This window comes from Ilyonectria robusta, assembly GCF_021365365.1.
Source record: "Ilyonectria robusta strain PMI_751 chromosome Unknown BGZ61scaffold_57, whole genome shotgun sequence".
NCBI classification, from domain to species: Eukaryota; Fungi; Ascomycota; class Sordariomycetes; order Hypocreales; family Nectriaceae; genus Ilyonectria; species Ilyonectria robusta.
In genome coordinates this window covers 26,526-48,303 of record NW_025764491.1, presented here as the reverse complement: position 1 = coordinate 48,303, position 21,778 = coordinate 26,526, and the positions used below count along the sequence as shown (strand labels likewise).

General features: G+C 51.8%; 7 protein-coding genes across 7 annotated transcripts; 4 read left to right on the top strand and 3 right to left on the bottom strand.

Moving 5' to 3' along the window:
- Nucleotides 1–4,520: 4,520 nt before the first annotated feature.
- Nucleotides 4,521–6,717, bottom strand: BGZ61DRAFT_510927 (uncharacterized protein; the record flags this gene model as incomplete). Its single annotated transcript, XM_046252087.1, has 5 exons — nucleotides 4,521–4,630; nucleotides 4,784–5,942; nucleotides 6,178–6,303; nucleotides 6,342–6,555; nucleotides 6,644–6,717. The coding sequence occupies 5 exons, from the start codon at nucleotides 6,715–6,717 to the stop codon at nucleotides 4,521–4,523; spliced, it is 1,683 nt and encodes a 560-aa protein (XP_046094528.1).
- Nucleotides 6,718–6,851: 134 nt separating this feature from the next.
- BGZ61DRAFT_193392 (uncharacterized protein) lies at nucleotides 6,852–7,498 on the top strand. Its single transcript, XM_046237829.1, has one exon. It carries the CDS (start codon nucleotides 7,005–7,007, stop codon nucleotides 7,452–7,454), a length of 450 nt encoding a protein of 149 aa, XP_046094527.1. The 5' UTR covers nucleotides 6,852–7,004; the 3' UTR covers nucleotides 7,455–7,498.
- A 1,215-nt stretch (nucleotides 7,499–8,713) lies between these two features.
- BGZ61DRAFT_373196 (uncharacterized protein) lies at nucleotides 8,714–9,296 on the top strand (the record flags this gene model as incomplete). Its single annotated transcript, XM_046242233.1, has 2 exons — nucleotides 8,714–8,846; nucleotides 8,995–9,296. 2 exons carry the CDS (start codon nucleotides 8,714–8,716, stop codon nucleotides 9,294–9,296), a joined length of 435 nt encoding a protein of 144 aa, XP_046094526.1.
- A 2,410-nt stretch (nucleotides 9,297–11,706) lies between these two features.
- On the top strand, nucleotides 11,707–11,910 carry BGZ61DRAFT_373142 (uncharacterized protein; the record flags this gene model as incomplete). Its single annotated transcript, XM_046242229.1, has 1 exon — nucleotides 11,707–11,910. One exon carries the CDS (start codon nucleotides 11,707–11,709, stop codon nucleotides 11,908–11,910), a length of 204 nt encoding a protein of 67 aa, XP_046094525.1.
- A 34-nt stretch (nucleotides 11,911–11,944) lies between these two features.
- BGZ61DRAFT_467329 (uncharacterized protein) lies at nucleotides 11,945–13,020 on the bottom strand. The gene is made up of 2 exons (XM_046247762.1): nucleotides 12,863–13,020; nucleotides 11,945–12,758 (listed from the first exon to the last, which is right to left on the bottom strand). The coding sequence occupies exon 2, from the start codon at nucleotides 12,720–12,722 to the stop codon at nucleotides 12,372–12,374; it is 351 nt and encodes a 116-aa protein (XP_046094524.1). The 5' UTR covers nucleotides 12,723–12,758; nucleotides 12,863–13,020; the 3' UTR covers nucleotides 11,945–12,371.
- A 513-nt stretch (nucleotides 13,021–13,533) lies between these two features.
- On the bottom strand, nucleotides 13,534–13,868 carry BGZ61DRAFT_467327 (uncharacterized protein). Its single transcript, XM_046247761.1, has one exon. It carries the CDS (start codon nucleotides 13,811–13,813, stop codon nucleotides 13,616–13,618), a length of 198 nt encoding a protein of 65 aa, XP_046094523.1. The 5' UTR covers nucleotides 13,814–13,868; the 3' UTR covers nucleotides 13,534–13,615.
- Nucleotides 13,869–15,733: 1,865 nt separating this feature from the next.
- Nucleotides 15,734–16,407, top strand: BGZ61DRAFT_524135 (uncharacterized protein; the record flags this gene model as incomplete). Its single annotated transcript, XM_046252626.1, has 1 exon — nucleotides 15,734–16,407. The coding sequence occupies exon 1, from the start codon at nucleotides 15,748–15,750 to the stop codon at nucleotides 16,405–16,407; it is 660 nt and encodes a 219-aa protein (XP_046094522.1). The 5' UTR covers nucleotides 15,734–15,747.
- Nucleotides 16,408–21,778: the final 5,371 nt, after the last annotated feature.

The following is a 21,778-nucleotide window of genomic DNA, read 5'->3' as shown; positions in this document are numbered from 1 at the left end:
AACCCCGGAACCGGTGTTCTGCACAGTAGACACATCTAGGGTGCCCGAGGATCATATCGGAGATGCTACACCAGCAGTGCTTCGCAGGACCATTGAACAGGAAATGCGAACATCTAGCGACCAACCTAGTTGGCGATGTGTTGCAGTGACCAGAGATGGACGAAATACCAACCGCCTGAGGGTCATCGGTAGGAACGAGGAAGAACTGAAGAAGATCAAGACCATTATTGAGGTCAAGAAGGCTCCAGGTGCGAGAGTCCTTCGTGACCAACTGTATCCAGTCAAAGTTGACAATATCAACCGTACCGCCGTTCTGGACCAGGAAGGCAAGGTCCTTCCTGGAGCAATGGAAGCCTTGGGCCAAGAGAATGAAGTCCAGATTGCCAAGATGGCCTGGTTGAGTCGCAAGGATAACGCAAAGGCATATGGATCCATGGTGGTATACCTCACCAAAAACAGCGATGCCAGGAGACTCTTACAGGAACGCTACTTCCTTGCAGCCGGTGAATCGGCTTATACCAGCATGTTCGAGCGGAGAACCGGACCGATACAATGCTACAACTGCCAGGAGCTTGGCCACAAGGCCTTCTCGTGCAGCAAGAATCGGGTATGTGCGAGGTGCGCTGCCGAAGGCCACCATCATCGTGAGTGCCAGACGCAGGTACCCAAGTGCGTACCCTGTGGTGGACCGCACGAGTCGTTCAGTCGAAGCTGCCCGAAACTCTACCCTACTCGGCATGAGTAGGATATTCCAGGTAATTCAACTTAATGTAAGAAAACAGGACACGGTACACGAGAGCCTAATGAACGATACGCGACTCCAAGATTTTGCAGTTGTGGCGGTCCAAGAACCACAGGCATGGAAAAGTGACGGCAAACTATTAACAGTCCCTATGGGGCATCCCAGATGGATTAAAATGGTCCCTACGATTTGGAGAGATGGCAGATGGCCGATCCGGAGCATGTTGTGGGTGAATAGGGACTTGGAGGCCAACCAAGTACCAATACAGTCCCCGGACTTGACAGCAGCAGCCATACGACTCCCGGACCGAATAATGTTAGTTGTGTCAGTGTATGTGCCGGGACGCAAGCCCCAGGCTCTTCGAAATACATGCCATACCCTGCACCGGGTGATCCTCGACCTCAGGAGCAGGACAGGGATGGCGGTGGACGTCATACTGGCCGGAGATTTTAATCAACACGACCGGCTTTGGGGAGGAGACGATGTGGCCTTAGCAAGGCAAGGCGAGGCCGAACCGATCATCGACCTCATGAACGAACACGGTCTTTGCAGCCTGCTCCCGAGAGGCACAAAGACATGGCAAGGCCCCGACAAGGAAAGCACAATCGACCTGATGCTGGCGACGGCGGAGGTGGCAGACGGAATGGTGACGTGCTCCATACACCCGACAGAACACGGATCGGACCACCGGGCGATCCAAACGACGTTCGATCTCGCGATGCCTGATCGGATTGTCACGGAAAGACTGTTGTTCAAGAATGCACCATGGACAGCAATCAGAACCAAGGTGGAGGACAATCTCCAAGAGCTCCCCTGGACTGTCGGCGTGCAGGAACAGACAGACCAGTTAATGAGGGTCATCCTCGAAGCGATCCACGAGCTGACGCCCCGTGCACAACCAGTACCGTACGCGAAGTGTTGGTGGACGAAGGATTTGACAAGACTTCGGCGGGTGTACACGTTATGGCGGAATCAGGCTAGGGCACAGCGGCGAGCAGGCCAGGTGAGGCCCGACCTGGAAGGACGGGCCAAGGAAGCATCCAAGGAGTACCATGATGCCATTCGGAAACAGAAGAAACTGCACTGGGACGAATTCCTGGCAGAAGATGTCAACATATGGAAGGCGGCTACGTACTTGAAACCCGGAATATGCGCTATGGACGACAGAGTGCCCCCTTTGAAGAGACAAGACGGCTCCACCACGGTAGATAGGGTGGAGCAGGCAGAGGAGCTGCTCAGCACGTTCTTCCCGCCGTTGCCGGCCAGGATTGAAGATGAAGGCGACCGACCGCAACGGACGGAAGTGCACATGCCAGACCTCACCATGGAGGAAGTTGAACAAAAAGTGCTAGCAGCGAAACCTTGGAAAGCGCCTGGAGAGGATGGTCTGCCAGCAATGGTGTGGAAACAGCTTTGGCCAGTGGTTAGATACCGAGTCTTGCACCTCTTCGACACATCCCTCAAGGATGGTGCGGTACCCCACCAGTGGAGGAGTGCGAAGATCATCCCGCTAAAGAAAGCAGACAAGGGAGACTACACAGTGGCCAAAGCATGGAGACCGATATCGCTGCTGTCGACACTGGGCAAGATACTCGAGGCAGTCGTTGCAGAGCGGATATCCTATGTAGTGGAAAGCTATGGATTGCTGCCCGCAAACCACTTCGGGGCAAGGAAGCGAAGGTCAGCCGAACAAGCACTGGTTCTGCTGCAGGAGCAGATCTATAAGGCATGGAGGGCCGGCAGGGTGCTCAGTCTGATCAGTTTCGACGTCAAAGGCGCTTACAACGGAGTGTTCAAAGAACGACTCCTGGAGAGGCTGAAGGCGAGAGGCATACCTGATGGACTGGTGAGATGGATTGACGCCTTCTGCTCTGGACGAATGGCCACCGTGGTGGTAAATGGACACACGTCGCAGCTACGGGAGCTGCCACAGGCAGGTCTCCCGCAAGGATCACCGCTGTCGCCGGTGTTGTTCCTGTTCTTCAATGCAGATTTGGTGCAGAGAAGAATCAACGCAAAAGGTGGTTCGATGGCATTCGTGGACGACTACTCAGCCTGGGTGGTGGGATCAACAGCGGAGGAGAATCGAGCCGGCATCCAATCAATTATAGACGAAGCACTGGGCTGGGAAAGACGGAGCGGTGCGACGTTCAACGGAGACAAAACGGCCATCGTGCATTTCACTCGAAACGCCGCGCGTACCAGCGACAAACCGTTCATGATCAAAGGAAAAGTAGTCAAGCCCAAGGCGAGCGCCAAGATCCTGGGAGTGGTCGTGGACGCGAAACTGCGGTACAAGGAACACATAGCTAGAGCCGCTGCAAAGGGGCTCTCGGCTGCTATGTGTCTGAGAAGACTGAAGATGCTGTCACCGCGGACGGCGAGACAACTGTTCGTAGCAACAGTAGCTCCCACCATGGACTATGCGTCCAGCGTGTGGGCGCACTCATGTGGCATTAGAGAAGCTGCTTGGCTGGACAAGGCACAGATGATCGGAGCACAGGCGATCACGGGAGCTTTCCGGACCGTCGCAACGGCGGTGGCAGAGGCCGAAGCTAGCATCCAACCGGTGCAAGAACGGCATGCGCAAGCAGCAACAAGGTTCTGGATCAACCTCCGGACCCTTCCCAGGACACACCCGTTGGCGACACTGAAGGTGATGAAAGTGTGTCGCCGATTCGTGTCGCCGATGCAGAGGATTGCTCAAGTACAAGGGGAAACAGCCACTGAACGAATAGAGATCATTCGGGAGTACGCGTTACCGCCATGGAGAGACCGTATCCCGGTGTCGTGCGACCGTGACCGGGAGAGAGCGGTGGAAGAAGCAAAGAGGGTGGATGGCATAGTCATTGCCACCTGCTCCTCGCAGAGAGAGGGCATGGTAGGCATGGGAGGTGTCGTACGAGATACGGCCCTCAACAATGCCGACGAACTAGTGGCCAGCTACTCCATCACTCTTGGGTCGACGGAGGAGCTGAACCTATACATAGCCGAGCTGGGAGCTATAGAGATGGCGCTGAGATGCATGCCACTCGGACTGCGTCGACGGACTATAACCGTCGTGACGAGCAACCGTTCCGCACTAGAAGCCATACGGCGGCCGCGTCAACAATCCGGCCAACAGGCCATTCGGCAAATCTACGACCATGTCGGGCGCCTTGAAGACGAGGGCAACTCTCTCCAGATGATGTGGGTTCCAGCAGGCGAAGAAGACTTCGCACTAGGACCAAAAGCCAAAGCAGCAGCCCGGCGGGCCACTGAAAGAGACTGCAGACCAGATATACCACTGTATCAAGCAAGATCCACGAGGATAAGACTAGTCATAACCAAGCAGCAGCAAACAAGAATGCCGCCAGGAAGAGCTGGGAAATACTCGACGACGATAGACATGGCACTCCCTGGCAAGCATACCCGTACTATATATGACCTGCTGAAGAGGAAAGAAGCAGATGTGCTGATCCAGCTCCGCACCGGAATGGCAAGACTAAACAGCTTTCTGCACAACATCGGCGCAGTAGAATCGGATATGTGCGAATGTGGTCAAGCATCCGAGACAGTTAAACATTTTCTATTCAGATGCACAAAGTGGACAAAGCAACGGGAAGGCATGCTGAAATGCCCACAAGCAAAGATGGGAAACCTCTCGTTCTTCTTGGGAGGAAAGGCAGCGTCTGACGATGACAAATGGGCACCAGACATGCGGGCAGTACGGGCGACGATCAAATTTGCCATTGCAACGGGGAGGCTTGACATGGACCAGAAGCCTCAGGCACACTAACTATTCAGATTGAATCCTACTAACATCATACAGTCTCATTTTGACAGACCGGGCTTCAGCTGCTGAGGATAGGATGCTGAACACTTGGGGAAATTGGCCTTCAAGCAGGCCTGTCACGGCATATACACCAGATTGGACCAGTTAGTAAAAGTGAAATTTTGGGGCTTCGGGTGATTATGGAAGAACTGTACGAAACGAAAATAGCTTAGCGCAAAGGCCCTCTGGGGTGTGTCCCCCCGGGCGAAATAAAATCCTTACCTTACCTTGGTTGTTGGACACACTGCTCCTATCACTAACGCTTCGTCTCGAAGAGTGTAAATTGGAACCCACGGGCCTCAGTGGGTCAGGAAGGGCGAATGATGCATTGAAAGAGTTGGTTCGGCTTGGGATGATGATCGGCTCGTCATCTGTTGACAAGTCATCTCCCGACGACAAGTCAATCCCCTGACTCCTTTCCCGAGAAGTTTGCCGGTGGTTAACGGTACCGTCCAAGTCACGTCCACCATGCAGGATTGTAGTCTCGGCGCGAGCTCGTCCACGGGAATCGATTGTGAACCTAACAGATGTGCGGGTTTGAGGCTGTGGCATTGGCTCAGGTATCGAAGCCAGGCCCGAGAGTCGGTGCTGGCTCTTTAGAGGAGACGCTCTCCCCGAGGGACGGGCCATGGGCCTCGCAGTCTCGACGCTGGATGTGCTACTCGCCTGCGAGACCAGCCGGGCAGCGGGGGCCAACTTGGGGAGCACCGGTCGGTTCTGAGTCCTCCTTCCCCGGTTTTCGCTCAAGCTTCGACTAAGTCCTGGCTGGTTGGACTTGACAGGGGAACTGGCGAAAGTACGATCTGGCAACGCGCCGTTCCTCATATCCTTAACACTAGCTGATCGGCGGAGTTCATCTCCAATTGATGTTCTGGACCCCAATCGTGCGATTGCTGCCTCAGCCGACCCAGACATTGGCACAGGGATGAAACTCGATTCCATGGCGGAGGTTTGAGGCCGACTAAAGAGCAGCCCAGGATCCACAGCGTCTCCGGGGGCCATTATCCCAAAAGGATCGTCCATGGATGCGGCAAATGCAGCAGACATGGCACTGCTTACGGTTGTTGTGCCTGGAAGCGAAACGGAGGGTTTGGGGGCGAGGATTCGATCTTGTCGAAGTGGTTGCATATTCCCCTGGTTCGTCGACGGCAGCGCTGCGCTCGGGTCCTGGAACAGCTGGATCTCGCTGTTCCAGTCAAAAGATGCCGTGTGACGATGTGAGTGGACAGAAGTCGGCTGGAAGATGTTTGACGGAGGTCCACTGAAATCCAGATCCATCCCCATGGTTGAAGGGTCCCAGAAGGTGGTAGGGGCACCAACGGGCGCTGACATGGGATTTCCAAACTTGTCATCGGAGGCAGCCATTAGTGCAGTAATGTCATGCTGCTGCGAGGCCCGGTAAAGTCAGGCTGGCCGAAGCTCTGATCAATTTGCATATTGATCTTTGGAGTAAGCTTGCGCTCTCCCTTGCGGCCAGGAGGCGGAAGTGTCGCAGTTTGCGTGGGCTCCGAGTCGGTGACAGTGCCCCTCCGTGGCTTCTTGAACGATGGCTGGGGCTGCTTGGACGGGTCTGGGCTCGACAGAGAGTCAGGCTGGCGGTGCATTCTTGGGGGACAGTTACTGAATTCGGAGACGAGGCTAGGCGGCGAGATGGATCGACCGGAGGCAAGGGCAGGCTGGGATTGGGCGAGAAGTGATTAACATGGGTTGCGATCTCGGCCGCGAGACCCTCGGTGGACAGCAGCCTCTTGTGACGGCTGGCGGGCGTGGCCGGCCGAAGTCGACAAAGGGACCCTGGGAGCTGCGGAAGGTTCCCGGGGTCGAGTTGAAGACGGAGTAATCCTCGGCGAAGCGGGGTGTCCAGCCCCCGGCGTCGGTAAAGGAGCGTTGGTTGAGCTCTGAGGTTTCGAAAACAGGACTGGGGAAGACAGCGGAGGTCGGGGTTTGTTTAGGCGTTGGGGGACGAGGGTTTAGATCGGCGAAGCTGTAGGACTGGGGACTCGGGCAGCTTTTGTAAAGGGGCGGGTCGGAGGAGAGAGCGTCAACGTGGGTGGTAGGTATAGAAAGTAAGGTATGGAAAGTAATACTGGAAAGCAATGCCCGAAAGTAATCTTGCCTCGTAGCCAGTTGATCCCCGCTCATAGCAACTTTGATTGCGCATCATACAGGCCAGATCGGACCCAGCACTGGCGGTGCAAAAAATCGGTTCACAAGGTAGTGGGAACCAATTCGCGGGGTGCCTTGGCAAGTCGAAAAGCTCCTCAGCAGCAATGGAAGCACATGTAATGAATCAAAAAGGCGAGAGCAAGACAGGAATAGGTATTGGTATGTTGTCGAGGACGGGACGGAAGGATCAAGCGCAACGGGTGGCTAGGACAGGACAGATGGAGGTCTAAGATATTCGGTCGTCGTGGGTTATTATCGAAGGTCGTAAACGTTCATGGCAGGATGGGAATCAACACATTAAAGTCTAGAACTGCATGCCAGAGGACAGCGGTCAGCTTTCTGTTGGTGACGGGACCGAGGAACGGTGCGAAGGGAGAGAGGGAGACGAGATCTGCATGGACCCACGTTTTTGACACCTTGGGATGGTTGGCTTGGGTGAAGGTGAATCGACAAACCAGCCGCCCTCAACGCAGACGGACAACCGACTACATAACCATCCTCGCGCGGGAATGGAGACCATGTGCGGAGGATCAACACATTGGGAGCAAGCGCAGCATGCTAGGCCCCCAAAGAAGAACCACGGGACCGTGGAACGACGGGACCTCTGACGGTGGACTATCGAGAGAACCCATGAGAATCCATGAGGGACACATGAGAATCCATACCTGGCGCATGACGCCCATCACCGTCGCGCTACAAGTAAATTGGCCACGCCAGGGGAAGGTCAGATAACAAACGGGAGGTCTTGCGGGCTGTGTTCGACTGCGTTGGCCCCCGTGGTGAGGCTGGTACGTGAGGCTGGTACGTGAGGCTGGGCAGGTAAATTTGGTATCGGCGCAAGAGATTCCATGTCGCGCGGCTTCAGGCGCTAACTCATCGAGCTGCTTGGTGGGTCCACCATCGGCCTTGATGCTGAGTTGAGTCGCCGGGGTCGGGTCGCCGGGGTTGCCTTGGAACAATGCTCGGAGAGTCCGCGAACGAGATTCAAAGTCGAGATCAGATTTCCCAAATCGGGGGACCTTGGGATCGTTCGCCCTCAGGGATCCGGCATTTAGACTGCAGGGCTAGCGCCGACGCCGAGGACCAACACTCCTCCGTGCTCTCCGCACCGCATACTCCGCCATTGGGTGGAACCAAGGCAAGGGAGTTGCCCCACCCGAGGCAACAGGCCCAGTTCAACGTGCGGAGACTAATCTTACTTCCCCGGTAGCGCATGTCTCAGAGTTCAGCTGGTTAGGTACTGAAGGACCAGGGGACCAGGGAAATTAAGTTCGGGCCCGACTATTACATATCCAAGTACGGAGGAAGCTCTCAAAATTATTGCCCAAGCTAATCAACGCCACACCCTTCAATCCTTGTCGGTACTTGCAGATGCATCTCACCGTGATTGACCATAGCAGGCATCTCTCTAATGCCTCCAGAACTTCAGGGGTTATAGAGGAGGCTAACTTTTTAGTTACTGGCTAAAATCCGCTAGACTCTACTGGCGTTTAGCAGCATCAAATGAGATTGAGGTACTCCTTGTATTTTCCGTCGTTGTGGCGTTGTCGCTGCTTTTTCCTGGGCGGAAACTTTTGAGAGCGGCCTCCGTACCTGAAAAGTTTAAGTCATTCCATGAAAATCTCGGACAGGGGTTCGATGTCTCAAAACCCAATGGTACCCCCCAACAGGGGTGTTTTGGAATTCACAGCCCAAATTCACTGCACAACGGGACACCGAGAGAAAAACCCACCAGCATGTCATCTTTCAAATCAATCTACCGATATCAGCAACCCGTTTCAAGCAAGTTCTATCCAGTTGTTGAAACTCTGCGTCAGTTCTACTTATATCCGTGGCATACGGCTCTGCCAGCGTTCACCGCCTGGCCGCCCCTGGCTGGCTAGAGCCGTGACATTTAGAATCATTGGAACACTTAAAGGATGGATGGAAAACAGCAACAACCACTGCCACCAGGGACCACTGTGACAACCATGACAACTATGAGACCTAGGATGGACATTGGCGACTTCCCGCAACAGCCGCGGGTGGAAAAAGTGGATCGACATATCCGCGTTGCCTTCAATGGTTTGGAGATTGCAGAGACGACTGACGCTTATTGGGTGCTTCAGGCGCATCGCCCACCTGGTGTGTTACCTTTCATCATGTGTGCTTGTATTCGGTTGTGCTTACTTGTTCGTGCGTTCGTCTTTGTTGCAATCTCAGTCAAAAACATTTCATTTTTGCTTATGTTGTTATCATATGAGGTAGCTAACATGCACATCCTCTTGGCCAGAATACTACCTCCCTCGGTCTTCTTTCAAGGTCCCCTTAACGCCAACTGGATATCGGCCACCGTGTGAGTGGAAGGGACAGTCGACGCACTACGCTATCATTGGGCCGGATGGATGTGTCATAGCGAATCGGGCTTGGTCCTATGAAACGCCGAATCCACTGTACAAGGCCATCCAGGGCTATGTGTCCTTCTATGCGCGCCCCTGGCAGTGCTATGTTGATGGGGAGCGCGTGGTGCCTCAGCGGTCGGATCTCCATGGGGGATGGGTTACATCGGAGATCATAGGTGCAGAGGATTCGTGATTGAAACGGTTTTTAGTTCTCACATACTTCGTATAGTAAAACCGTTCCGTTTTCAGATAATACGAAAGACGTGTCTAACGTGGCTAACTTAGGGCGGGAATGAATGCTTTTAAAGGTTACGCAACGCTCTGTCCTTCGAAAGTACATGGCACATCAGACATTGCACAAAATAGGCTAGACAGGTGATCAAATACAAAGGAATCTTCTCGAACCGTCCACTCATCATAGATTTCGATATGATTGGCTGGCTCGCAGCATCCTCGCGTGATAATTGGGGTTGTTCGATGTTGTGCAGAACGTCGAACAGCTCGCTAGTCCTTGTTCCTGGCCCCCGGTTAGGTATAAGTGAGACAAGGCCTCTCTTCTGTTGCTGTAGCTTCCTTGTCCTCCGCTGTCAATGATGCCTCTCAATCTTGAGTGGTTGCAACACGAAATTGTGATTGACATTGCCGAAGGTAGCCACACTCCAACGTCTGGGCACAACACCCACACATACACCATTTACCGCCACAACCGGAGCTACGCCACGAGGGTAGGACAGGGATAGCACATGATGGTCGTTTTGAGTCCCATAAAGGGATCGCACCACCACTCCCACAGAAGCCGACCAACGCACGCAAAGTCTGTGACCGCCGCAAGGCCAACTGGGTATCTGCAAGCCCAATCTAACGGGGAACGGGGAGATTCCCCATGCCCCATCGGGCGCCGTGTCCATAGTATGAGAAAGTGGTTATACATTCGAGCCCTGTTCTAAGGAAACAGGTGGTCACTAAAGGCAAAAAGGGACGAGATTGAACATATTCCCGGTTAATTACGGAAACGGAAAGCGACTTGTAAACTACATGGACATTACAAAACCCAAAAAGGGTACACAGTAGAGCGGGAAGATTGTGAGAGATTAGATGAATCAAATTGGCCAAGACTATTGTCAAGACCCACAGATCTGTTTCCAACAGGCCCCGGACTTAGCTAGCTACTTGTACTGCGACGTGCTGCAGTTACTAGGGTGATTTTGGCGCATGCCGGAGAATCCTAGGGAACGCTTACAGGCATGTGTCTCTGTTGTCCGAGATACAGTCATTTAGCGAGGCATGTAGCCCACACACGCCTTCTGACAAAGCGGCAAAGCAGCGTCATCCGCAACCGACTTAGCACCATCGGCCAGGAGCTGGCATCTAGTTGAGACACCTGTCATGGTGGGGCCAGATCGAAGGGACCAAGTCCAGCGGTGCAAGTCTGAAAGACGCCCAAGATTCCAGAAGGCCACCATGTTGGAATAAATGCTCAAAGTCTTGGACGGTTGATACGTGAAGAACCAGTCTTGGGCCTGGTGCTTAAGACTGGCATTATATGTAACATCACGTGAGAAAGGAGACCTTATGCTCCCGTCCTCAACTGTAGTCTTAGCTCGTCATCCATCTTTCTACATCTACATGACAACCACACTTTATGTGACCTCCGCGTAATATTCGCATCAGTCATTCTGGGGATGTTTTTGAGGAGGGTGAAATAATATAATATATCTTCGTCCAACATTGGGACCTCTTTTACCCTACCATGGACCTTGATCAATCCGCAACGAGATGAAATTCTTCTCATCCATTTCTTCCCTCAGGTTGTCAATTTTCTCTGTCATCTCCTGATTTCTCGATGCCACGCAAAGAGTCTTCACTTTAGCCCCGGTGCGCCCAAGCATGACATTCTTTAGAAACTCCTTCATGAAGTTCCCGGAAATGCGGTCCACCCAGTGATCGGAATGGTCTGGTCTGGTCTGGTCTGGACCCCTAGACCAGACCAGACCAGTTGCTTACATAATAACCGGTCCGACCAGACCGGTCCGACCAACAAGACCGCCAAGAAAAGAGGCTGAAGCAAAATAAAGAGGAAAGGAAGTATATTTGTCTGCTTTGCATTGATCCTACTGTCGTCATTCTTATTATCTTAGCTCTCACCATCATCCTCAACAGAATCATAGTGAGACAGCCAGTACGCAATAGCCTCATCGCGGCTTGCCTCACCGTCATGGAGTTGGTCGGTAGAAATGTATTGCTCATACAGATCAGCTGCAGAGACGGGACCGAAAATCACGGCGGGGCAGGGGACGCTGTAAGAGACGTTGATGATGACTATTGTAGCTAATAGGGATGGCAGAATTAGAGCTGCGGACTTTATTAACAACAATAACATATAAACAGGTTGTTGCACGCTATGTTAGGCAATTATTCCTACGTATTGCCTAACAAAAGACAATTACCCCTTGTTATGGAATAAGGCAGAGAACCCTGGAGGAAAAAGCAAAACGACCTGTTCTAACCATATTGGTCTAAAATTCAGCCACCAGCCGCCATTTGCCTTTTAGCTTAATCTATTTATAGCAGTTAATGGTCGGACCGGTCCGACCGGTCCGACCATGGTCTTGAGAAATCGCCAGACCAGACCAAGTCTTGGCGGTCTAGACCAGACCGAGACCAAGACAGACCAGACCATTCCGATCACTGGGTCCACCCTGTCTATGATAAAGTACACCATGTCAAACTGTTGCACTGTTTCAACCAACAATTCACAGACCTGGCCAAAATCTGAGTGTGATTTGCTGTCCACATTCGTGAGATGAGCACGCAGGCCTCCAAACTTCTCGGCGTCCCTGAGGATGGTTGAATCTGCCTCGAGGAGCCGAAGGAAGAGACAAACGATGACAGACATGCTCTAGATATCCTCAAAATCATCAAGACACTCTCCGATGCAAGCGATGCCTCTTCATACCGCTCTAGCCAAGCCGCGACGCCAGGTGATGATGTAACGAGACAATTGCCCTCAGACATCCAGCAATTATATGAGTGGATATACCAAATCACAGTGGAACGCGAGATCACGTACTCTCAAGCTCTCCCCTTTTTTGGTAAAGCTAGGCAAAGGATCGAACTTTCAGTAAGGACTGATTAAGGGCTGGGTAAACCTTGAAACCAACTCAGATCAATTCCTTCACGTGGTAGTTGAACTCTATGCCACCAACTCTACTGCTTCATGCACATTGACAGAGCGGCTTGAGTTTGGTTCCCGCCCAACTCTCCCGGATCACTGGCTTTCTCTGCATCGCCTCGCCATCTTTACCTCTATGCCACGGACTTTGTCTTCTAGGATCTTGATCAGATCGTCCATCTTCGCGATTTCAATGCTCATCATGAGATTCTTGCCCGTAATTGCTTCGTATCTCTGATCCAAGTTCCTATAATCGTCACAAAGACCTTCGTACATTCCTTGCCAAAAGAGAGTCGCTTTTTGCTGATCGTTCAGACGTCTCAAAGTGTCAGAAAAGTCCGCCAGAGTGTTACGGAAATCAAGATTTGTTCTTTCCAGAGTCCCGGAAACGGACAAGCAGTGTCCAGGCGGGAAACCCTCAGCAGATGCGACATGCTGGACCTGCATTCCGAGCTCGTTGATGCAGTCCGAGCGTGGCTGGTTCTACTGAAATGTAAGACAAACTTGAACAGTGGATAGAAGTGCTTACACCATGCATGCCCACTATTCCTGGAGTGGGGAGGTATGCGGAGTTTGTGGGAACGCACATCATGATAGACTTGAACGAAGATTTGCGGGTGGGAGAAGTTGAATTGCTTGGCTGTCGAGTTTGCCTTGTAACTACAATGAGCAACGACTCAGAGGGAATAAAGAATCGAGAATAGCCGTATAGGGTGAACAATTTTAATGCGTAACTGGATACTGAATGAGGAAAGACAAGAAGTAATCGTGACAAGAGTCTGTGATACATTTATATATATTGATATATAGACTGGCGGACAGTTCGGTGCCTGGTTCGGCAGTGACATCGGTTATCAGGCCTGTAAATCTTAATAATCGGGGCTCATTTCTCAATACGAGGCAAGATTCAACCTGCATCCAGAGCCTATAACTTGAAATAGAGCCTGGTACAGTCCCCTGAGGCTGACGCTTTAAGTCATTGTGCGGCTTAAGTAAGCACTTCCATATTTGCTTTGTCTCTAGGGTGAGGTGTAATTAAATGCGAAAACAGACAGAGGCGCGGTACGTTCATCCCATACCCGTTAATGCATTCATTAAACCCGGCCAGAGCATTCGCATCCTGTTACATCTACCATAGCTTACAACTTCCCTCTTAAGAAGGGAAAATACGAGTGGCTACGGCGCCAAGAGTCAAATTCCATCATCGCCTCGGGTTTGCAGGGCAAACAGGCCCTCACAACCTTTTCAATTTCTCTTTCCCAATCCGGCCTAGAGGTACTTTCGCAATCAACGACTTGTACACAACAATTATCTCTTTCCCGCCAGCAATACGGATTGGATCAGCGGCAACCGAGGCATCGGAGGAACCTCTTGACTGTCTCACAGAAGGGGTTTTGTGCCCATTTTGTTGAGTTTATCCAAGCTTCACTCTCAATCTCCCCAGGTGAATTCCATCTCGCGTTGATCCAGGCGGCAATGTCAGCGCTGCTATCAAACCAATCCGACCACTTCAAGTACAATCCACTTATGGCAATCATATCGCACCCGCCCCACGTCGGCTCCAGAGATCTAGAAGTGATGTGCCAACCCTAGTCGCCCGGAGACATTTTCGTTCAGTAGAAGGTTCCAGGATGGATCGTCCAGAGACCACACAAAAGTTCTTATTACCATTATGTGACCAGAGAGTCCACAGGGGTTTCCTCAACCAATGGCGGAGGTAATCGTATCTCTAAAACCTAGGCCCACCCGCGGCCCGACTCGCCTATCGAAGTGGTATTGTTCTGGACCCGGACTGCGGTCCGTTCCGCACGCCTACAGCCCAAAAAAGAAATAAGTGTGGGCTCAGTCACTGTTTCAAGTGGCCGACTCACAGATGCCATCCAATGTGGCTCGAACAAGGGATTCTGGGGGGGAGCTGGTACGATGGTACAGGGGGCCGGGTAAACGGGATTCGCGGGCACGAAGGTCCATGCGCGTGCCCGACGCGAGTGGGCTCACCTCACTTCTTTCCCTATCAGGAAAGGCGGATGGGTTTCATACTGCGATTATGCAGGATCATGCATGCAGTTGACCGCCCCTTAGACTGAATACTTCTTTCTTGCATGCGGAAAGGTTATTATGGGCTATATATGGACTGCCTTTAACCTGACGGAGGAAACAGTCCGTCGGAAGTCTAGAATCCCTGCGCCTCGGCTCTTGCTGTTTGTTTATGATCGTTATGTATGGCGAGTGACTAAATATCCGAGGTCTGCAAAGCGGAAACTTGCGGGCCGAGGAGATCATCCGCGGGGAATCTGGTCAAATATGTACCGGCAAGTGAAACTTTGCAACATCGCTATGGCCCGGGTCAAGAAGAAGGCCCATTGCCACAACTGTACAGGGGAGTAACGCGGGGGTATATCCACTGCGATGTCATGAGGCAGCCAATCATCTTCGGACTTTCTATAGTACCGCCTTAAGACTCGTAAGCCATTGTACCCGGCAAGAAATTGTCGATTTTTTTTCAGCTGAGAAGTCGTACCATTGTCGATCACAGCCTCGCCTTTAGGAGGACGTAACCATCACAGTCCGAGTTAGACACTAACCTCTCTTCGGTTATCCCAAGCGACGCTACATTAAGCATCCAAAACTCTTTCTCTCATCAACTCTGAACCCCGTGTTGTATAATCGACTGTATACAACGCTTTCATATGTCCTGATGTTAGCACTCATAATCCTCGAATATCAACTTTCACTCGACCCGGAATTTAGTAGCGTGGAGCTGGCGAAAAGGCTGGCCGCTTACCCCGCCCCACAATGATAGCTGATTCAAGGCGGAAATTATGAGTTCAAGTCCTATAACCTTTTGTTGGATATATACCCTTATTAGAATATGAGGGGTATCTCCGAGGATCCTTTTGGTCAATTCAGATAATCCGACACCTTCTTAAACGATAGGGCGGTATGACAATTACAAGTAACAGTGTGCAATATAGAAGCTTCGTTACGAGTAACCATCTCTCCTCGGAAATGACCGTCTTCGTATGATTTGGACATCGTTTCAGCCTCTTCCCTTGACTACGGTGGGTCTCAATTAATTAATGGCGGCGACTCCTTGGAAGCTTGTCTTTGGAGGCTTAAAACTCTATTTTGCTCGGTCCGACAGACTTTTATTCATCCTGGCCCCTTGCTGTTTTACCCCTTGTCGGAGGACGCTGGGGCCTACCCATCAACGTCCATGCTCGGGACACCGGCGCGCATCTCAGCCCTCGTGTTCAATTATCAATCGGGATACTGAACGGCATTTGCACATGAAATTCTATTTGTCCCTGTCATTTATGACACGTAAGCTACTTTGGAATGGAGGAACAGTGAATAGCACATCCGCTATATAACGCTATGAGACTAACCGCATACTAATCTGGAAACCGTGAAGATCTAGTTAAACACATTTAGCTACCCATCCATACTGGCGCAACCTTTTCCAGCCACGATGGTAACAAACGAAGCACAAACCTCAATGCCTCCACGGGTAGAACGAATTGATACCTCGCCGAGGGAACAATGCAAAGCTAGCCAAACTCGCATTGAGTTGACACCGAATGTTGAGACACGGTCAATTTTTGTCCCAGCAATATCAACAGAAGAGGCCATGACCAATATGGCCAACCCATACGAGGAAGTTAGGGAAGTAGGGGACGATGCGCGGATATCCACTACGCATGAACAACACCACGAAATCTCATGGACGTCCTGTATTATTCACTCTTGCGAGACCCATCTCGCCGAAAAGATCAAGCACAACGCCTTCCCCAGAAGGCAATCCAATAACGTTCTCGCAAACCCATATCTCAAAAGCGAACTACAATATTGGTCACCCCAAACCAGCACCTGCCAACATGAACACATAATTCTGGCACCAGACGTACGAGAAAAATGTCTTCGGTCCCCATTTGAGTATCGCAGTTGTCAGGATGTGCACTGTGAGATCCACAAAGAAGGGAAAGTTCGTGACTGGCACAAGACACAGGAGGATACGCGAAGACGCGAAGAACTACGTATCAAAGAACGAAGCGTATACATCCGACGCATGCGAAGCTTGCAGTTGGTGAGGCATCAAGGGCTCGCCCAGGGCAAAACCTACGAAAGTTAGAAGAATTATAGTGGAGCTAGAGCTGCACGAGATGAAGGAGGTCTAGGTCGCACAGGCGCGTCCAAGGCAAGGTCGAGAGAAAGGACATGCTTTGCTTGATCCAAGAAACCAAGGAAGGGGCTGAAGCGGCATGTCATCATTGGATTATCTGACTGTAGATAGTAAAGGAATAAAAACAAGACTCAAGGAAAGGAAGACGGTGTGTTCCTGTGCGGTTTGCGCGATGGCTGCTACTCTATAGCCTCAAAGGGGTTGGAAGAATGGTTCTTGTAAGGCAGAGCTCCTAATAGTCCAGACCAAAAACTGGACTATTAGTCCAAACTGCAGTCCAGACTAGTAGTCCACGGACTATTGGTCCAGTCTGCGTCTCTCGGACTAGACTAACGGTCCAGTCCGCGTCTCTTGGATTAGACTGACGGTCCAGTCCGCGTCTCTCGGACTAGACCGACGGTCCAGTCTACGTCTCTTGGACTGGACTGATGGTTCGGTCTGACTTCTACCAAACTGACCAGTAGTCCAGTCCGAGGGTCCCAGACTAACAGTCTGACTATTAGTCTGTCCAGATTCGGGGTGACTCAGGCAATGTCTTTCCAAATCTGTGGCCTGCTGCAGAGTGCCAATTCAACTACGTGATCCAACGCGTCCGACGCGTCCAACGCGTCCAACGCGTGACACGCGTTTGGTAAAAAATTCGACACACTGCTAAGATATGTTAGCCGGTACCGCCCAGCACTGCGTTAATCTATAGCAAACCAAGTATCTTGCAACTGAAACCATCGGCCTAACAAGATCCCAGAATTACATCTGTTCAACAGCAATCTAATTTTATAGCTTTGAATGGGCTACCTGGCCGGATTCCAGGAAGAATATCTGCAACGTGAGAGATGATGAAGTGCATGTTATCTGAGCGGCGATAACCGGCCCGGTGGCGTTAAGAGATACCAGCCCTGCCATTACAGGTAGGTGGCATGCAAAGTATCCCCTATCCGGCGCATGTAGGGTAGGTTCGCTCGCGTAACACGCACCTCAGCAAATCAATTGAGATGCCAGTAAACACGCAGGTCTCTGCGTAAGAATCATATTTCATACTGCTTACGATATAGTCACTGAATCTACCGTGCTGAGAGCTTCCGTCTGGTATCAATTCTATGATTAGAGATATATTCCCGAGTCGTCGATTTACAGCCGATAGAGACATGTCCGTGGCGTGGCGCAGTGAATCTTTATTGTTACGATCAATGTGGGGGATCGACCCAAAGCCTAGATTAAGCCAAGCCCAGTCCGTTTGAAAGATGTTTGTCTCTCAACCATTTTCGTCCACTCTCGCTATCCCATGTCATATCATTTTATCGACGAAGACGGGAGTCCGCTGGTCTCGTGGACCTGCGCCCAAGCCAAAATACACCCCCCGGACGGATGTGCCAGCGACTTCGCAGATCCCCCGCAGACCTTCATGTGGAGGCTCAACTTCCGCGCCCCCGTCGTTCAACCTTACGTGCGCAAGCTGAATAACGAACTCAAGAACACATTCTCATCAGACACCAGGCTGGCGCGAGAAGAGCGCGAAACCGGCGCGGGTGGAACAGTGCAACGACGATCCAAGGTTTTTCGTGAGGCATGACAGGATGTTGGCCCCTAGCGGCCGGCCATTGGCCAGCGAGCTGTGAGCAGAGGGAAGTCGAAGGTGGGTCCAAGTTGTGGGCGCTAGGCGGGCAGTTTCACGGTGGCCCCCAGACCGAGGAATCGGTTGGTTGCTGAGCATGGGGAGTGAGATCTCAGATGATTTGGGCCACAGATGGGGATCCAACGCCTCCAACGATTGGAAGTGGTTCGTTGATTACGCACCCTGCGGCTTGGCCCGAATGGCTACCGAAAGTTATGTCTGGGTATTTGGACTCATCCACTCTCATGTGTCCAGAATGGTCAGAGAGAAAGTCGTCTGCTACATAATCTCTGTGCCCACCACCATGGCACCATCGAAGTCGCCAGACAATTCTCTCCCACCGTGCTCTGTCATCACCACCCCTTCTGTCTACTTGCCATCTCCTGAATCATGTCTTCTATCATGGATTTCTCTGAGACTGCCAGTGCTATTGGCAGCGCCAGCCACCTGGATGATTCTGAACTTACAGTGGCCACCCGTGCGCTGACACCATCGTCTTCGTCAACTCCTAGCATCTCCCGCCCAAAGGCATCTCCTGTTTGGGAGTATTGTCGAATAGAAGAAGGCAAGAGCATTCCGGCAGCCTGGGTCGATTCCAAGGGAACGAAATGGTGGCATTGCCAGCCCTGCTTCGACAAGAAAAGAGAGAAGAAATACAATTACTCAGGTGGATCGTCCACCATCGTCAATCATTTGCGCAAGGAGCACAAGATTTTGATCTCTGGGAGACAAGAAATCCGGCGGGAAGTCACGCAAAATCGGCTTGGAGACATCGCTGCATTCCTGGCCAATGAAAGCCTACCCTCCGCCAAGAAACGCAAGGCGACGGCCGAGGCAGATGCACTTGACCAAGCCACCCTGCGCGAGCTGTACTGCCGCTACACCGTCGCCTGCAGTCTCCCCTTTGCTCATGTTGAACAGCCTGCCTTTCGCGACTTTATCCGGTACATTTGTCCGGCTGCGGATGACTTCCTCCCGAGATCTGGTGATACGGTTAAAAATGATTTACAATGGGGCTACGACAACAAAAAGGTGTTTGTAAAGCGAGCTCTGCAAAATGCCCTTTCCTCGATCCACATTGTTCCCGACAATTGGACAGCGCCAAATTGTTTGGGCGTAATCGGATTCACAGTTCAATTCGTTACTGAAGATCACGGCTTGCAGTCCCTTGTGGTGAGGATAAAAGAATTGGAAGGTCAGCACAGCGGCGACAACATGGCAGAAGCCATCATGGAGTTCATACGAGAATATGGGATTGCTTCAAAAGTTGGATACTTCATGATGGATAACGCTAGCAACATGAACACCATGATTGACAGGATCTCCGACGACTTGGAACACGAGTTCGATGTTTTTTACGACCCTCTTCCACACCGACTTCGTTGTTTTGGCCACATCATTAATCTGGCCGTGATGGAGTTTCTCATAGGAAAACGACCACCGACGACAGATTCCTACCGTGGGCCGTCCGACGAGGAAATTGAGCAATGGAGAAAGCGAGGGGCGATAGGAAAACTTCATAATATCGTGATCTACATCATGTGGACCCCTCAGCGGCTTCAAACGTTTACTGCTCTCAGCGACGGTCTGAGGTTACGGCGCGACAACGACACTCGTTAGAATTCGTGGTACAAAATGGTTGAGTGGGTACTCAGGCCAAAAGTCCGGCAAGCCATCACAATATTTTGTGCGCAAGAGACGGCCCTGCAAGGGGATGTGCTGACTTCCTCTGACTGGGTAACTTTGGCCGAGACTCACAAATTTCTTGAGCCATTTCACGATGCTACAATAGCCAACGAAGGCATGGGAGACTCCATATCTGACGTTCTGCCTACCATGGATTATCTCCTGCATCACATCGAGGCCGCCAAGAAGGCCACCACCCTACCCCACTTGGCTACAATGATGGAGACGGCCTGGGCCAAACTGGCCGACTACTATGAATTGACGGAAGATTCACCGGTCTATTCAGCAGCTACAGTATTACATCCTTCTCTCAAGTGGGCTTACATGGAAAAGACTTGGGAGGACAGGAATGAGTGGATTGAGAAAGCTAAAGCTCGTGTGGGGGAACTGTGGAGGGAGACATACAAGTCAACCACCTCCTCCTTCCCTGTTTTTCGACCAAGCTCGGCCCAAGGGCCATCAACAGGACGACCAAATGGGTACAAAATGTGGATGAAAGAGCAGAAGGCTACGATTTTCAACATGGATGATGACGAGTACGAAGTGTACTGCCGCGAGCCTGTGCTGATGGTACCGGATCCGTTGAAATGGTGGCTAGAATCGGCCCAGCGAAGGCGATTCCCTAACTTATTCTTGATGGCCATCGACATTCTGTCGATTGCGCCTATGTCTACTGAGACAGAGAGACTCTTCTCCAAAGCCAAACTTACGGTAACTGACCAACGAGGATCTATGAATATTGAAACTTTGAATCTCTTGGAATGTTTGCGATCCTGGGACAGGAGCGCTCTGATAGTCCCTTCAGAAGTAAGCATTCGGCTTCGTGAGGTTTTCGATTGTCTAATTATGGACTCTAGTGTTGCTATGTTGATCCGGCAGCTACGGGTGCTATCTCTGATGCTTATGATTCAGAACGTGAAAAGGAAGGTGGCGGAGGAGACATTTCGACGATGGCATCAGGGGGCTTGGATGTCACACACGAGGGAGGATAAGTGGGGGCAACTGAGTGCTTGATTCCATGTAGTTCATTCTTTATATCATGACAGCGTCCGTATAGCGACGGAATTGCATTGTGTGCTTATGGAGGCACTCCGTGATGGCTTGGACCACTATCATCGTGATGCCTTCAACATTGGAGGCAGGTACGGAGAAGGGTCACATGTCACGTGTCTAGACTATTAGTCTAGACCGCAGTTTGCACTGCAGTCTGGGGTGACGGTGACGGACGGACCGATAGTTCAGTCTGCATATCTCGGTTAGACTGCCAGTCCAGTCTGCACATCTCGGTTAGACTGCCAGTCCAGTCTGCACATCTCAGTCAGACTGCTAGTCCAGTCTGACCAAAGTCAGACGGACTGCTAGTTTAGTCTAGCCAAGTCAAACGGACTAAATGGGCAGTCTGAGGTGTCCAGACGGACTGATTGGACTATTAGGAGCGCTGTTGTAAGGCGCCGTGCCTTAAGGAACGAAGCGACGAGAGATTTTACACGCCGCCCGAGAACCCCTTCCCCCCCCCTCCTCCCCGGGCCACTACTCACCACGACCTAAGCCTTCGAGGAAGCTACCCAGCCATCGAGGTGAGGAGGAAGACTACCCAAGCCGACGCCGGCCAACAAGCATCCACAAAACCGGTCGGTTCTCAACCAAATCAGACGGACCCGCCGCGCAAGCGCATGACAAAGCTGAGTCAAGACTTCAACAACGAGCCAAACCACAGTCATCAGCTCGAAGGGCAAATGTAATACGAATACTATCGTGGAACGCACAGACGAAGCCCAACCCTAACGCATATAGCGCTGAGGCGCTGAGCAAGCCCAGCGCCTACGACGTGGTGGCGATACAGGAAGTAAACATTAACTCAACCACCAAGGCTCGGCGAGCCCTGGGGTATATTTGGTATGCTACCATAGTGGCAGCATGGCGTCTAAGACTGGCCGTCCTCACGCCGAAGGGAGAGCCTACGTGGGCAAGAAATGGGTGTAGATACGGCACACTCGACCTGATTTTGTCATATCGAGGGCC